The sequence below is a fragment of the Saccopteryx bilineata genome, chromosome 8 (assembly GCF_036850765.1).
Source record: "Saccopteryx bilineata isolate mSacBil1 chromosome 8, mSacBil1_pri_phased_curated, whole genome shotgun sequence".
Taxonomy (NCBI): Eukaryota; Metazoa; Chordata; class Mammalia; order Chiroptera; family Emballonuridae; genus Saccopteryx; species Saccopteryx bilineata.
The window spans coordinates 38,833,099-38,850,943 of NC_089497.1; the positions used below are offsets into that span (position 1 = coordinate 38,833,099).

General features: G+C 36.4%; 1 protein-coding gene across 1 annotated transcript in view; it reads right to left on the reverse strand.

The window, feature by feature from the left end:
* Positions 1-393: 393 nt before the first annotated feature.
* Positions 394-17,845, reverse strand: part of LOC136311676 (unconventional myosin-VI-like) — a 140,605-nt gene continuing 123,153 nt past the window's right edge. Inside the window, exon 3 of the mRNA XM_066240805.1 lies at positions 394-553. Coding sequence (XP_066096902.1) covers positions 394-553 — 160 coding nt within the window. The remainder of the gene's footprint in view (positions 554-17,845) is intronic.

Below are 17,845 nucleotides of genomic sequence, written 5' to 3' on the forward strand. Positions count from 1 at the left end.
TAGGTTATAAAGTCTGTGGATTATTCTTGATTTTGAGAGATTATCTTCTTGCTTTTTCTTTTCTCTCCCTCTTCCTGGTCGGTGACTCTGTACCCCGGGTTCTGCCCCTGTGGCACACTTAGGTAGAGGTTTGCAGTTGATAAATCTCTATGGCGATGTCATATATTAGGCTTCAGTCTCATTGGCAGTCGAGGCTCATTAGCATTTGCGGGCTCCGCCAATGAGAGAGTCTGTGTTCCCAGAGCCTCTCTTCTAGTCTTTCCTTCCTGAATTAGTAGCCTGACGATCCAGCTATGGGGTTGCTGCTGCCTCTGCCTGGAGAGTAAGAGGCTCAAAGAGCTGGGAAATCCCCACTCTATTCCCACTCAGTGCAGGGCTCTGGGTAAGGCTCAATCAGTCAGAGCCGTTAGTATAATCAGGTGGGGCTTCGGCCCGCACAAAAACCTCTGACTCTGTCCCTCTGTCCGGGAACATGGGTGCCCACTCCTGGGGGAATCTCTCGTCCACTATCTGCTCTTGCCGACCAGGATATCTGGCCAGCCGCCTCTCACTCCTAGTGAGGTGCCCCACCTCCATGGAAAAGTTTCAGCATAGGAAACTCACTCCCTGCATGCTGGGGCAAAGGGGCGACCCCACGATTCCGCTTTCGGCCCACACAAAGGCCTCTGACTCTGCCCCTCTGTCTGGGAACATGGGCACCCACTCCCGGGGTGCTCGGAGGAATCTCTCACCCACTATCTGCGCTCGCCAACCAGGATATCAGGCCGGCTGCCTCTCACTCCGAGTGAGGTGCCCCACCTGCACGGAAAAGTTCGAGCATAGGGAATTTTGCTCCCACTTGCTCCCCACACGCTGCTTTTTGGGGCTCAGGGGCAACCCCAAGACTCCGGTTTCAGCCCACAGGAAGGCCTCTGACCCTGCCCCTCTCTTCAGTAACACTGGGCGCCCACTCCCAGGGGAATCTCTTACCCACTATCTGCACACACCGACCCGGAGATCAGGGCAGATGGCTGTCCCAAGTGCCTTTTTTTGTCTGGGTTTGGCGTGAACGTTAGCTTGTGTTGACTGGGTTGCCACAAGCACAGTTTTTCCTCGGCTTGGATGTCTGTGCCACAGCCTGGTTCGGATAATTGTGCCGCAGTCTGGTTCTATTCACCCCCTTTGCCCGCCTTAGTTCCTATACTCTCAGTTCCCAGTGAAAGCAGCCCTTATTTAGGTTAGTGAGGAAGGCGGAATGTTTCTTCCTCCTTATTTTCTTCGGGGGTGATTATATATTTAGTCAATTTTTCGCTCAATCATACCTTTGTGTTTAGTGTGGAACTTCTGGAGGCTCCAAGGATAGATTTTTCTGTCTCTGGTTGAAGATCTTGTTGAACTTTTGGGGAGATTTATCGTATTGCTCCTTACGGCGCCATTTCTCTGACATTGATCTCAAGAAAAATTTGGACATGAATATTCTAAAGTTTCACTTCAATCCAGTATTTTATTTTCTAACAATCTAGGCCTTTTGAAGAGATTATGCTAGATGACCTTGAAGAGGAGGTGAGAGAAAATGCCTTATGAGAGAGATGAAAGGAAAGGAATTAATTTTCTTTATATTGAAAAGAGTTTCCTCTTGAAAAAAACATGAGTATGTAAAGACACATGCACCCCCCCCCGTGTTCATCGCAGCATTATTCACAGTGGTGAAGACATGGAAACAACCAAAATTCCCTTTAATAGAGAATTGGATAAAGAAGATGTGGTACATATATACAATGGAGTACTACTCAGCCATAAGAAATGATGGCATAGTATCATATGTGACAACATGGATGGACCTTGATAACATTATACTGAGTGAAATAAGTAAATCAGAAAAAGCCAAGAACTGTATAATTCCATACATAGGTGGGACACAAAATTGAGATTCATGGACATAGATAAAAGTGCAGTGGTTACCAGGGGGAGGGGAAGAGAAGAGAGGGAGGGAGATGGGGGAGGGGATGGGCTTAAAGAGAAACAAAATATAGGGTGACAGAGAATGATTTGACTTTGGGTGATGGGTATACAACACAATCTACTATCTAAATGATGTGGAGATGTTTCCTCTAAATCTATGTGCTCTGATTGACCAATGTCACCTGTTAAATTTAATTGTCTAAATAAATAAATTAATTTTAAAAAGAAAAGAAAATAATAAAGGAAAATACTTTCTTTCTGATAGGGGTGCAAGGAAGGATAATTATTATAAGGATAATTCAAGGGACAAGGCAGAACCTCTACCCATTGTCAGTGTTGTGAAGAAACAAGACCCCAGGCCTGACTGGGTAGCTCAGTTGGTTAGAGCATATTCCCAATATGCCAACATAGTGGGTTTGATTCCTGGTCAGGACACATACAAGAATCAACCAATGAATGCATAAGTAAGTGGAATAACAAATTGAGGTTTCTCTCTCTTTCTCTTATCTGCCTTTCTCTCTCTTTAAAGTAAAAATAAAAAAGAGAGAAGGAGAAGGAGGAAAAAGGAAGAAGAAGAAGAAGAAGAAGAAGAAGAAGAAGAAGAAGAACTAGGAGGAGGAAGAGAAGGAGGAGGAGGAGGAAGAGGAGGAGGAGGGGAGGAGGAGGAGGGGGAGGAGGAGGAGGGAGAGGAAGAACAAGAAGAGAAGAAAGAAAGAAAGAAAGAAAGAAAGAAAGAAAGAAAGAAAGAAAGAAAGAAAGACCACCACCACCCCAGGGAGGAATGTTGTATGGATCCCAAGTTTGCCAGAGATTTCTGCATTCCCAGAGTGTCAGACAGAAGCAGCGGCCAGGAAGAAGGCTGTACCCAGAGAGACTATATGAAACATGTCTAGGTAGTAACCACTGGGCAGATGGCCAATGATAGAAAAGGCCACCCTCTATCATCATATTACCTAAGACTCTCACATATTTTTACCACCCTAGTGGTGGGGGGAATCACCAGGAATTGCTGAGTTTGTTGTTTAGACTACCTTGGCAAGGATGGGCAAGAAATCAACATTAAGAAGATTTGTAGAAAATAAATGCACTATTGTATTAATTAGCTAGCTGCCATAACAAAGTACCACTGACTGGGTGGCAAGAGTTTATTTTCTCACAGTTCTGGAGGTTGAAGTCCAAGATCAAGATAGCAGCATGGTTGATTCCTTTTGAAACCTTTCTCGTTAGCTTGTAATCGGCTGTTTTCTCTGTATAGTTTTATCTGGTCTTTCCTATGTGTGTGTCTTTGTCCTAATCTCTTCTTATAAGGATTCTAGTCATATTAGATTAGGGCCCACCCATATAACTCATTTTGACTTAATTATATCTTGGAAGACCTTGTCTTTAAATATATCACAAGGTAAAGCTTTATTTTATTTTCTTAGGGTTATGATTTTAACATAAGAATTTGAAGGGTGGGACACAGTGTATGTAGCCCATAACTAACTTTTGCCTGAGTGTAAAATTTATGAAATGCATTCTCCTGTATGATGTTATAATGATGATGTTACTAATAATGATAATGTTGCTAGTAATATAAATAATATTAGCAAATATTTCACAATACTTATAATGGGTTAGACACTCTCTAAACACTTTACATGGTAACTCATTTAATCCCTACAATAGACCAATGTAAGAGTTATTATTATTCTTCTGATTTTATTAATGAGAAAGCTGAGATATAAAACATTTTTGTAAAATTAGTAAGCACCATGCTATGCTGCTTCTCAATAATAAAAATATAGTAATTATTAAGCATGGAAATCATGGCATGATTTATTCTTTATTTGTGCTAGGGCAAGATATAGTGCTTATAGTGTTCTTCCCCATTTTGTCTTTGGTACAAGAAGACTCCTATTATTTAATATGGATAGAAGTCAGAAATGCTAAAATTGGCTAGTCAGGAACAAGAGCTAAGGTAAAGTCCTTGTAATTATCTCCATTTTATTCCAGATTGTAGATATGTGGCCCTCTGCTATCTAGGTTATAAATAAATACAATGAAATTTCATGACTCTTTATTTTTTTTATTTAATGGGCTTAGATTTGATTTTGTAATAAAAATATTTCCTAACCTAGATCAACAAGAGTATTGCTGTCCTTTTTTTTTTAAGTCTTTTAAAGTCTTATTTATTGTCCTCAAGGTACATACTCTTCGCTCAGTTGGTTTTATTGTTTCTTGTACTCTCCAGATTTTGGGTGACTTTGTTGAGAATCATGTAAATAAGGGTCTATAAAAGATTGTATAAGACTTGTGTCCTTTCTCTAATCACAACAAGGTAAAGCTCTATTTTACTTTCTGACCCTGCAGATAAAGAACTGCCATCTGTACCAGTTTATGTTAGAGCTTGAGACACACTAAAGAATTGAGCAGAGTGAATCATTTTGACCAGAAACCAAGGATAAGCTCACTCAGTGGGAGGTGTCATCATCTGTAAAGTGGAAAAGGAATCAAATCTTTCTTAATAGAGTTGGTTGTTATATGACAACACTGTAAATTATAAATAATAAGCAAACACTATTTACTGTTTCTATTATTACTATTGTTTTATTATACTTCTTTGAAATACTCCAATGGTGGCAGATCCAAGAGTCACTGGATAAAAACAGAATAAAGGAGGAATATTTCTTTGGAAAAATGATACAAAACATTTAATGAAAATGTTATTATAGTTCATCTCAATACTGGTTGCATGGTAAAACTGCTAGGAGGCTTTTAAGGAGTATGAGTTTACCAAGATTAATTAAATTGGTGGCCTTGAAAGTGAGGCCCAAATATTAGTAGATTTTGAAAGTTTTCCAGGTGATTCTAAAATAAATTTAAGACTGAGAACCAATGCCCTATAGGAAAAATATGAGGATTAATCAGCTAGCAGATGTGTATAAGTAAAACAGAGTAACAGTACATTAAATAAGAGTGAACTTTATTACTCTCACTTTTTGGAGGTAGGCAATCTAGAGTTGTTGTGGTGGCTCTATGGTATTATCAGGTACCTAAGATCATATCACTTTTTTTTAACATATGAATTTTCATTCATAAGGTTACCTCATAACATGATTTACTATTTATTTGTTCAGACTTTGGAAAAACAGTCTGGAATTTCCTCAAAAAATTAAAAAATGGAACTTCTTTATGACCAGCTATCTCATTTCTAAGACTATATCCTCAGAATCCTAAAAGACTAATTCAAAAGAAGATATGCACCCCCATGTTCCCCATGTTCATTGCAGCATTGTTTGCCAAGATCACAAAATAACCCCAGTGTCCATTAGTATGCTAGAGAATATAAAAGCTGTGGTACATTTTTACAGTGGAATACTACACAGCCATAAAAAATAAGGAAATCTCACCTTTTGTGGCAGTGTGGATGGTCCTGGAGATTATTATGCTAAATGAAATAAGCCAGGCAGAGAAAGACAAATATTATAGTATCTCGCTTACATGTGCAATATAATGAACATAATAAACTGCAAAACAAAATAGAAACAGAGACAGGATCAAAGGGAACAGATGAAGAGCTGTCAGAGAGAAGGAGGAAGAGAGGACAGTATCAAAGAAGGTGAAGAGATTAGCCAAAAGTATATATATATAAAACACATACATACAGACAATAAGGTAGCAATAACCAGAGAGAAAGGGGGGTGTAGGTAGGGGGAGAGGAGCAAAGAGGGAAAATGTGGGTAGAAAAAGACTGCATGAAGCATGGCAGGTATGATGTGCTGTGTAGAGGGTGTTATATTGAGTGAGACAGTTAAAACCATGTTAACACAACAAATTAGAAAATAAAAGTTAAAATAATTTGTGTCATTTATGAATTTATTGCTTCTAAGCTCCAGTATATGCTTTGTGATAAACAATGGATGTCTTTAAGGATTTCTCCTTTAAAGTGAGTACAGTATTAAGCTTTCTTAGTAGAGGGTGCCAGAGGGGAATGGAAGAAAAAAAGGCTTTTCTTTTGACATTTGTGGTGGAGAGTGGGCATTGGCAAGATGGGTCTGAGGACATGCATTGGAGTTTTAGCCCTGGGACCAGGAGCTGGCTCTTTTATAACACTAGACTCTTTATGGCAATAAGTGTTTTGCTACTGCCTTGACACTTTCAGAAAGAGCCCCACACTTTCTGAGGGCCTCCTTCCCTTGCCCACACTGTGCCTTTCTTCTTAAGTTATTGGCTGCTGATTACCTGTTTCTATCTGCACTCCAAAGAGTAGCCTGTTGTTTGTCCAGCAGCTGCCGACTAGTTCTGGCCTTCTCAACTATTAGCTGAGCTTTGAAAACAAGATCTAAACCCCTTCCAAATTAGTTCTTACTCAGGTACCTGCCTTCAGCCCTGGGGTACTATATTTCTTAGTTACTCTTTTATAACGGCAAACAATTCTTTATTTTAAACCTCCCTATTTAATCTACAGCATAGTTTCTGTATCCTGGTTAGACACAGACTTCTAAACTTTCAAGTGGTGATGTGTGTAAGCAATTGGTAATGTAACCTTGGAACTCAAAGTAGAGGTCCAAGTTAGAAATACACGTTTGGAATAATAAATATAGATGATGGTCAAATCCATGAAACTAGATGAGCTCTCAAAGAAAATAAACTTAAAAGATAAAAGATACAAGACTGACCTTTGGTCCAAAATTCAGAAGAAGAGGAAGTGCAGAAGAAGAAACAAAAGAATGTGAGGAGTCTGAAGAGGAGGAAGAGGCAAGAAAAGGATTGAGAGAGAGAGAGAGAGAGAGAGAGAGAGAGAGAGAGAGAGAGAGGCATTAGAGTATTGCAAGTAAATGCAGCTGCTTGGTCAGTTAGGAAAATGGTGGAGAACTGGCTACTGGATCCGAAAGAGTGAAGGTCTTGGTGATAACAGTAGTTTTTTATGGAGTAGAAGGAGTTAAATTCTAACTAGAGAGGGTTCATAGAAGAATAACAGAATGAAATCAGATAGTGAGTATGGAAATTCTTAAAGAGTTTTTCTATAAAACAAAGGAAGAATACGGGTTAATGTGTTGTCTTCTTTTAAAAAATATTTTAAGATTACAGTTTACATTCAATATTATTTTGTATTGTTTCTTGTGTATAGCATAATGGTTAGACAATCAAATACTTTACAAAGTGTTACTCCCTGATATTTTCAGTACCCACCTGGCATCATACATAGTTATTAATATATTATTGAGTATATACCCTATGCTATACTTTACATCTCTGTGTATTTTGTAACTACTAATTTGTACTTCTTAAGTACTTTACATTTTTCACCTGGTCCTCCAACTCCCCCTTGCCTCTGGCAAACATCAATCTGTTGTCTGTGTCTATGAGTATGTTTCATTTTTTTTGAAGATTTTATTTATTGATTTTATGAGAGAGGGTAAGAAGTAATTGCTTTACTTTAGCTGTTCACTGGTTGTGTGTCATATGTACCTTGACCTGATAAGCTCAGGGTTTTGAACCAATGACTTCAGCATTCCAGGTTGATGTTTTATCTACTGTACCACCACAGGCCAGAAGAGTTCATTTTAATTTTGTTCATTTGTTTTGTTTTTTAGATTCCACATATAAGTGAAATCATATGCTATTTGTCTTTCTTTGAATGATTTGATTACTTAGCATAATACCTTCTAGGTCCACCCATGTTGTTGCAAATGGGAAGATTTATATTTTTATATGGTTGAGTAATATTCCATTGTATATATGTACTACCACTTTGTTATATACTTGCTTATTGTTGGGCACTTGGGTTGTTTCCATATCTTGCCTATTGTAAATAATAGGACAATAAACATGGGTGTGCTTACATTCTTTCAAATTACTGTTTTAGGTTTCTTTGGATATATACCCAGAAGTAGAATCATTGGTTCGCAAGGCAGTTCCATTTTTAATTTATTGAAGAAACTTCATACTGCTTTTCACTATATCTGCACCAATCTGCATTTATACCAATAGTACACAGGGTTTATTTTTTTTCTCCACTTCCTTGTCAACACTTGTTGTTTGGTGATTTATTGATGATAGCTATTCTTACACATATGAGATAATATGGCATTGTGGTTTTAATTTGCATTATTCTGCTGATTAGTGATGTTAAGCATCTTTTTATATGTCTGTTGGCCATCTACAATAGTATGTCCTCTTTGGAGGAGTATTTATAGGATTTTCCTCTTTTAAGTGGTGGAAAAAACACCCTCAATATTTTCATGATAATGAGAAAGTTTTGGTGGGAAGGAAAAAAAGGATGATGAAGGAGAGAGAAGACAGAAGTCCTGGATTTCTGGGTGATGGCTGAAAAGGAGAGAGGGGGTGACATCCAGTGTACAAGTGGCTGGGCTCCTCCGGCCTCAGGGGAGAAGACAACATACTTGGGCACAAATGCTATGGCATAAGTAGAGATAGTATTGGGGGGAATGCAAAAATATTCTTTTGTTTAAATCTCTTTCTTCAGTGACATAAAAAGTAAAGTCATTAGCTAAGATTAAAGGTGGAGGAGGGGCTATTATAAGCTTGAGAGAAGATATAACATACTTTACAAATGTGTAGCATACTTGAACTGAAAAATATACAAGTTGTAGGTAAACTTAAGAGTTAGTTGTCGTGGAAGAGTTGGAGGAAACATGGCAGAATAAGAAGCACTGGAAATCTGCCTCCCTACTTAGACAATAATTTCACTGGCAGAATCTGATGTAACTATTATGGAACTATGGAATCTATCAAATGCTTAAAACTTCCAAGGGAAGTCTCAAATTGTGATTAATTTCAGTCAATTTTAGCTCTTCATTCAGTAGTGGGTATCCATCCCTCACTACCAGCCCCTTGGTAGGCAGTTGAACACAAATTCTTGGAACAACTTTTATGCTTCTTTAAGAAACTAGTAGAGGCAATAAGGATGCTGTTCATCAAAATACAAAGTATTTGTGCTTCTATTGCTGATTGCTGCTTCTGATTGCATAGGTGCAAACCTAGAAGAAGGTATTGCTACACCTCCCATGTTGTAAGTATCTACCCTGATAGTTGAGGTGACCTCCATGAGATTTATGAGATTCTCCTACCCCTTATTTTTCTCTTTTTACTCATTTGGTGTCATTCATGTAAAGATTCTGATGTTTGTAAACAATCACATATTCCAGGAAATTTAGAAAGTCATTGTGTATATTCAGGAAAAGTGCAAACTCAAAAAAGACCCAAAAAGACTTTAAATCTAAGCTGATCACTAGCACAGAAATACTGCACAACAATAAAAAAAATCCCAAAACAAAAACAATAAACCACAGAGAAAAGGAATCTGATCTCCAGAGTTATGAAACTATAAAATTCAAATGTCCAGTTTTCAACAACAACAAAAAGAGCACAAGGAATGTGAAGAAATAGGAAGATAGGGATCATTCAAAGGAAATAAATCAAAAGAACTATCCTCCAAAAGAGCTGATTTCAGACATACTAGGCAAAGATTTTAAAACAGCTGGCTTAAGGATGCTCAGAGAGCTAAAACAGGATGAGAATAAAGAGTCAAGTAAGTAATATATAAATAAAATGGAATATAATGAATGAGATTAAAAGTAAAAAAAATAAAAAAAAAAACTCTGGAGCTTAAAATTACATAACAGAAATAAAAATTTCAGTAGAGGGACTCAAATGTAGATTTGAGCAGCCAGAAGAATCAGTGAATAAGATAACAGGATAGACAATGGAAATGATCACACTTGAGGTACAGAGAGAGAAGAAAAGATGGAAGAAAAATTAATAGAACCTAAAGTACCTTGGAGACACCATCAAGTCAATCAATACACACATAGTGTTTGCTTCAGAAGGAGAGAAAGAAAAAGGAAGATAATTTGAAGAAATAATGTCCAAAACTTTCAAAATTTGATGTAAAACATGAACATAAATATCCAAGTAATTCAGCAAATTCTAAGCAGTTTGATTCAAAGAGCAGTTTGATTTAATGCACTGAAATACATTATAATCAAACAATTTAAAGCCAAAGCCAAAGAAAGTACATGAAAAAGCAGCAAGAGAGAAGGAACTCATCACATATAAGGGGATTCACAATACGAATATCAACAGATTCTCAGGAAAAGCCTCTGAGATTGATGACAAAGCATTGATATATTTAAAGTGCTGGAGGACAAAAACTATTAACCAAGAACCCTATATCTGGCAAAACTGTTTCTCAAAAATGAGGATGCAGTTAAGACATTCCCAGGTAACAAAAGCTTGGGGAGTTTATTATCACCTGGACCTGACCTGCAGGGAGTACTAAAGGAAGACCTTCAATTTGTAATGAAAGACAGTGGACAATAACAGCTATACAAAAAATAAAGAACTTGTGTAAATATATTTACATGGATACAAGGTAGTCGTATTGTAACTTTGGATTATAGCTATACTTTCTTTCTGCATCATTTAATAAACTAATAAATAAAAGTGATTATTATTATTTTGTTTTGGATACATAATATAAATATAAAGAGATGTTAGTGACATCAGTAACTGAAAGGGAGTAGGGATAGAGCTGTAAAGGAATGGAGATTTTGTATGTTATTTAAGTTAAGTTGGTATAAATTCAAATTAAAATGTTATGATTTTAGAAAGTGAAATATAATTCTCATTGTAACAACAACGACAGAATGTCGTTTCCTGAGGCAATGGAGAAGGAAGAATGTCAGTTTCCTGAGGCAATGGAGAAGGAAGAATGGGAAGTTATTACTTAATGGGTAGAGCATTTCAGTTCAAGTTGTAAAAAGTTTTGAAGATGGATGGTGATTCTGATTGCACAACAATTTAAATGTACATAATGCTCTAAGATGGTTAATATGGTAAATTTTATGTTATGTATATATATTTTTCCATAATTAAAAAATAATTTTAAATAGAGTTAGTAGTCACAGAATTAAATGAGAACGTTCATTATGTTTTTTGGCCTTTCTGTACTTCAATTCAATTGTGTGGGTGCAATGTCACCACCTTACCCAGTGAAAAAATGAGTTTCTCAAAGTTTAAGATGATAAACTAATGTGAGAAAGGGGTCAAGTAGTTAAAAGTATACCAGGGATGAATTTAATTTCTGATTGTAAGCTGATTGCTAAAACTACTCATTAAAATCAGGCTGGTAACAGGAGGTAGTAGGAGTCAACAAAAAGGTCCTGACCCGAATACAGCCTTCCTGCAGGTTCCAAACACATTTTAGAGGGCAGAATTAGTCATGTTCTCTACATAGCTGTAAGGACTTCTGAAAATTAATTATTTTATTCTGAGAAGCAATGTATCTGACTAAAAATAATACTATTTATTTACTAGGAAAAAAGGGGAGAACACATTATAGAGAATGCATGTAAAAAACAAATAGCCTTCCCTGTCACAGTATGAAACAATGTCCTATTTAATGAGTCTCTTTGGGAAAGAGGACTACACAATAAGTTGAGTTAGCCTTGGGGGAAGGAGAAATTCTTCTTCAATCAAAGCTAGGACAAGGCCATTTATGCAAAACATGTGAGGTAGACAACAGTATGTTTTTGTTCATCCATCTGTCTTTCTTCATCTTCTTCTCCCTCAGGCATTCTTATTTTTCAAGTCATAAAAATCTTCATGTCTTTCTCATCCCTTTGCTTACAAAGAACTCTCTTTCAGAAAAAGATCTGACAAACCCACTTTCATTATGGTTTAAATGACTAAGAAATTTGGTCACTCATCTGAAAGGGTAAACATTTTTAAAGGGAATGAAACCTTGCTAAAAAGTGTGATTGGTGTGGGTCCCATCTTAGGAAGTAGAAATAGTTTAAAAAATATGGGGAGCTTCCTATAGCCTCTGTAATGATGCCATCTTGGCCATTCCTGATCTGAATGCTCCTAACGATATCACTGGCCAGTGCTACATGGTTCAGTCTTTCAGACTGTCAATCTGGCAACAGCTATTAAATTCAGTCTGAGATCAAATAAAATGGAGCATTTTGAAATTGGATTGAATAAAGGTTAATAGCATAAAAGATGCAGGAATCACATCAGATAGCGGTGGGACTCATACTTCTCACAATTTGATCAGAGAATGATGGGAAGTTGAGTTAACCTCATGGCATCTAGCAGAATTGGCCCAGGACAAGTTTTTGTTTGTGATAGAAAACACATTTTGTTTTCTGGTCATTGAGCAGCCAAATAGAATTGACTGACGGTTTGCCATATGCCACCAAGGGATATCTTAGTGCATTTGATAGACGACAGAATAAGTATGCTGCTTACTTAACATGAATTTTATTGTGTCTTAGCACCTGCTCCAGCCAACAGTCATTATTATCTAGGGAAGGCTGTGCTCAGATTATCATTATTCCTGCATCTTTGTATTTGTATTCTGCCGGCTACTGTGCAAGGTAAAATTGATAAATGGAGGGACTGATTGTGAGTGGCAGAAACCTGTGACTGCAAGTCTTTTGCAAACCTGGAATATTAGGAATGGTTGGGGGGGGGTGTTGTTTATGTAATTGGAATCATTATCTAGATACATCAGTCTCTCTCTCTCTTGCTCTCTCTCAATCTCACGTTTGACCTTCTTTTTTCCTGCAGTCTTCTCCCATCTCTGTTTCTCTTCTCCATTAATTTCTGTCAAAATAACTTATTTCAGTAACAGACTATGAAAAATATGTAATGACCAAGACAAAAACATCAGACCAAAAGATCAGACCAAAAATCCAAATCTCTAACCAGTAGTATAAATGATAGAAGCATAGATTGCCACGTATTAGGACCAGGCGTCATTCTCAGGATAGCGAGGACAGTTGTTGAGATAGTGCAGTTTCTCTTTACAAATGGTACCTATCTGCTGATCCAGCCTTCTGAATATATCCTCACCACTGAGCCCCTTGGAGGGTTCTTGAGGGACTCAAAAGCCTTCAGATAGCCTCAATATGTAGAAGTTAAAGCATTAGACCTTGGCATGGCAGGGTAACAGCAGAAAGCAGATTTGATGTCTAATATGACTATTCTAAACCCATGTTACATTTGTTAACTGCTAAAATATCCTTCAGGAACTCAAGAGAGAAGGCTGCTGTGGGGTAAGAAAAGTTAAATTGCTTCTTTGTAATGTACTGGCTTTTTTTGTTCATAGGTATAAAACTAGGCACTTAGCACTCTTGGACCTTTGGTAAGGAGCTGAATCAGTCTTCTTTTTGGTATTAAACTGACTTTAAGCAGGAAATATCCACTCTGAGTAGATAGAAAATGCCACATGAAAGGGATTAGTGAAATTATATATACATAACACAGAGAGATACAGATAACAGGACAGCAAATCCCAGAGGGAAGGGGAGGGAGTTAGGGAGAGGGGGGCTAAGGGAGTATAATTAGGGACACAGGGGTGGGGGGTGAGGGTGTTATATTCAGTGGGTCACTTGAATCCATGTTAACATAATAAACTAAAATTAATAAAAAAAATTTTAAATGCCACATGAGATATTCAATTCATGGATCAAAGACCCCTATATATAATATCTAAGGGATAACTGAACTACTTTTATGTGGTCTTTTGTAACTCTTGCAACCTTTGCTTCTTAACCTGTAAAATGGATTTATTACTATATATTATTTATAGGTGTCCTTCTATTACTGATATTAAGAAGGTCCCTGAGGCTCCTAGAGGGAATTGAATTTTATCTTTTGGATATTTCTTCTCTTTCATATTCAATAGACATAAAAATGCTTCACATCTTTAACAGGATGCCTGTCTTTTCAATCATAGTTAACAATGGTATTCTTGACAGTAAGTGCATCCTTTGCCACATTATTTGCATTTCTTTGAACCACGAGTACATTGTGTATGATTGGGTCTGTACAGATTAGAATAGCACAGAGAGAGCCAATTTAAGGTTTAGGATGAGTGAGCCTGAGCGTTAGAGACATTCTGGCACACATGTACTACCTCATAAACCCCGCTGTTAAATTTGCAGTGGGTGTGATGGAATGTGCAGGTTAGGCACTCCGCTTAGGTACTTTACCCTTGTTAGGGCAAAATAAATTGTAAGAGCTCACATGCAACTCCCCGGAGAGTAAAGAACCAGAGGGAATGAAAAAGCTTTTCTGAAATCTGATAGTTATCCTCTTTGGTACCGTCAAATACACCAGTCATAAAGGCTAATACCTTTGCTGATTTTAGCTTTGTATGTTAATTAAACACATGCTTTTATTTAGGAAAAGGAAATCAGCATGGCTTTTAGCACATTCAAAATGGAATTGTTACTATAAACAAGACTTCTATATTCAGTTCATAGTTAAGAAGATGTGGTCAATGACGGGAAATTGCTGAAGATTAGGCTCATAATGCCATGTTTAGGAATTAAATATTTATTTTTATTAAAAATATTTCTATTGTTAAATAACAAACATTTTCACTTGATATGACATCCATTACAGCAGTGGTTCTCAACTTTGTAGGGACATTAAAATCTCCTGGGGAGCTTTAAAAAATACTGACACCATGATTGTACCCAGATTCTGATTTATTTGGTCTGGAGTGTTGCCTGAGCAGCCAAGTTTTTAAAATATCCCTGGTGAATTAAAGAAAAAATAATTTTCATCTTTATTAAAATGTAATTGACTAATAAAATTGTAATATGTTTAAAATATATAATATGATGATTTGCTCTATTTAAGCATGAAAGTATCCACACAGATTAATGCATCCTTCACCTCACAGTTCTTTCTTTCTTTTTTTTGTGACAGAATAGTAATGATCTACTATCTTAACAAATTTAAATTATGCAATACAGTATAATCAATTATAGTCCCCATGCTATACATTAGATCCTCAGAATTTATTTATTTTTTAACTGATTGTGTTTTTTTTACCAATGTCTCCTATTTCCCCAACCCTTAGCCCCGGTAACCACCATCCTATTCTGTTTTTATGAGCTCAACTTTTATATTTTAGATTCTACACATATGTGGTAACATCCAGTATGTCTTTTAATGTCTGACTTATTTCATTCAGCCTAAAGCCTTCCAGTTTTGTCCATGTTGTAGCAAATCCAGGTTGAGGACCAGTGGATGAAAAGTGATTTGAAGTATTTAGTTTAGAGTAAGGTGCCTTATTGACACAATGCTTTAAAAATGAGAAATCATTTATAGCTGTATATTTTAATATGGCTATATTCTTCAAACTCAGAAGTGAATTGTGAGTCATAAAATAGTGACTCAGAAAATTGTCTAACACTTTTAAAGTTCAGGAACACTTGAATTAAGAGATTAAATTTATAATAGATTATATCTAGAAATATTGATTCACAGCTTAGTTTAAAATTATAAGGCATAGGTTTATAGAAATCTAGAATCTAGGTTTATAGAAATAATATTTGCTTTTTATTGGAAGGAAAAGACAATATTCGCTATATAGATGATAATAGCTGCTGAATGCTGATGAAGATTTGGGTGACTTGATTATAGTTAATTAAGAATTCAGGCATTTTTGAGACTCAAACCTGTTCTATATCAGAGGTGATGGGGATCATTCTGACACTTCAAACAATCTGTGGTTTGAGTGAAGTTCGTTGTAACTTTGAGGTAAAAAAAAGTCTTTGATGTAATTATTTCTCATTACTTGGCTACTGGCACAAAGAATAAATCACTTCATTAAACCTTAAAACTATTCATCAAGCCTATTTAAAATGTCCATTAGAAAGCATTGTGGGTCACTTTTTCTTCTTTCAGAAACAAATCACCTTCCTCACCTTATCTTTGCTAAATCTGAGTGGGGAAAACTGTGAATATGGAAACTTATTTTTTATCCTCCAATAAGACAATAAAGCTCCAGTCTAGGTGTTCCTAATCTAACAGGGATCTACATCCATCATAGCATTTCTGAGGAAAAAGATATTATTGAGAGAAAACTATGTACCAGTTTATATGGGGAAATAGCCTGATGGTTGATAGACCACATGATCTCTATGTTGCCAACAAACATGTGTTTTAGAACTAAAAATGGCAATTTTTGAGAGTGCAATTTCATAATATGAGAGGTTTGTGATTTATGGATAGTTATAAACAAACTCTATTCATTTTATAAAAGTCTCAGTAAGACATGTCACACACCATTTTTCTACAGCTATGTTTATGTCCCCAAAATAAATCTCTAAGGACAGAGTGAATCTTTAAGGGTTTTCTTCTTTATTTTACATAATAAGTTCTATATTTCCTTTTTGCAACTTATGTGATAGTTAATTTTATGTGTCAACTTAAATAACTAAAGGCTGCATAGATAGCTGGTAAACCAATATTTCTGGGTGTGTCTATGAGGTTTTTTCTGGAAGAGGTGAGCATTTGAACCGTTAGATGATTGCACTCACCAATGCAGGTGGCCATCATCTAACTCAACTTAGAGCCTGAGTAGAAGAAAACGCAAAGGGTGAACTTGTTCTCTTTGCTTGGATTGGGACAGCCATCTTCTATTGCCCACAGACATCAGTTCCCCTGGTTCTTGGAATTTTGGATTGGGACTGAGACTCATATAATCAGCTCCTCTGGTTTTCACACCTTCAGGCTCAGACTGAGTTACACCACCTGCTTCCTGGTTCTCCAACTTGCAGATGGCAGGTTCTGGGACTTCTCTGTCAATTTTTACAGTAAATTTCTGCTTGAATATATTTGTATATAGCCTACTGGTTTTGTTTCTCTGGGGAACCATGACTAAGACAACTTATGTATCATAAAGAAATAAAGGACTTTGAAAATCACCCTGAATTTTCCTTTGGTGTTAGGCTGAAGCATATAAATCTTGCATTTTGTAGGCACTTAACAGAGGTTTCTTTGAATGAAAAAAGGAGAGTAAGCCATGACTGACAGCAATAAAAATAGAAAAATTTTTGATTACCAACAAGGGACCTTCATCAACCTACTATTTTTCTTCTTTTAATGAGATCCAATCTTCACTATTCGTAACTGGATCATTCCTGAGAAATAACAAGGGCTCCTTCTACATTTCTCTGTACTTCTAATCACTAATTAACACTAATTTACTTTATTCTTTCCTATAGTTGATGTGAGGATTTTAAATTGTCTTTCTCCCTTAGCATCATAGAAAGTTAAAATTTGGGCTTAAGAAATCATGACATAACGACTTCAAGGATATATCATAAGCACAGCATATGGCATTTGTCTAAAATATAATTAAGAGCTATTCTGAGAAGGTGGGATAAGACACAAGTGCTCCTGAAACTTGATCTAATACTTTTTAGAACATGTTCCATCAACCTCTTTCTTGAATACCTGCTGGCCTGTGACAAAGACAGTGTTATGATTCTTACCACATCTTGTTTTATTTTTCTCTTCCTGGGCACATAAGATTATATTTTTTAAGTCTTCTTACATTGAGATCCTGGATTAACTTTTGGACAATGCATATAGATAGTCAGAATTGATTTCAGCTAGTTTCAAGACTTACAATTAAAATATACTATATGATCCTATCTTTTCCCTTCTGAGTAACCTTAGACACTATGTGTTCCAGATGATTTAGCTACATAATGTGAGGGGCCCAAAGTCCTGAGTTATAACTTGAAGGAGAGCTTTTGAGGAGAACAACCTAGCTTTCATTGGTAATAAGAAAAAAAATATTGTTCTGTTAAGCCACTAAAATTTCAGTATTTCTTTGTTACTTCAGTAAAGGCTGCTCTATCCAGATAACTATGACAAGTTATGGGCTTCAGTACAAGTGTATTTTTATCTACTATACAAATCTCATTTGTTCCTCTATTTTCTATGGTGAAACAACCCATGACTACTTTTAATTATGAGGAACACTGAAATTTTTCTTATTTCTTAATTTCCTGTCTTGTCTTCATTTGAATTAGTTGTTGATTAACTTTGACCTTGAGCAAATGTCTCATGGGCTCTTTGCCTC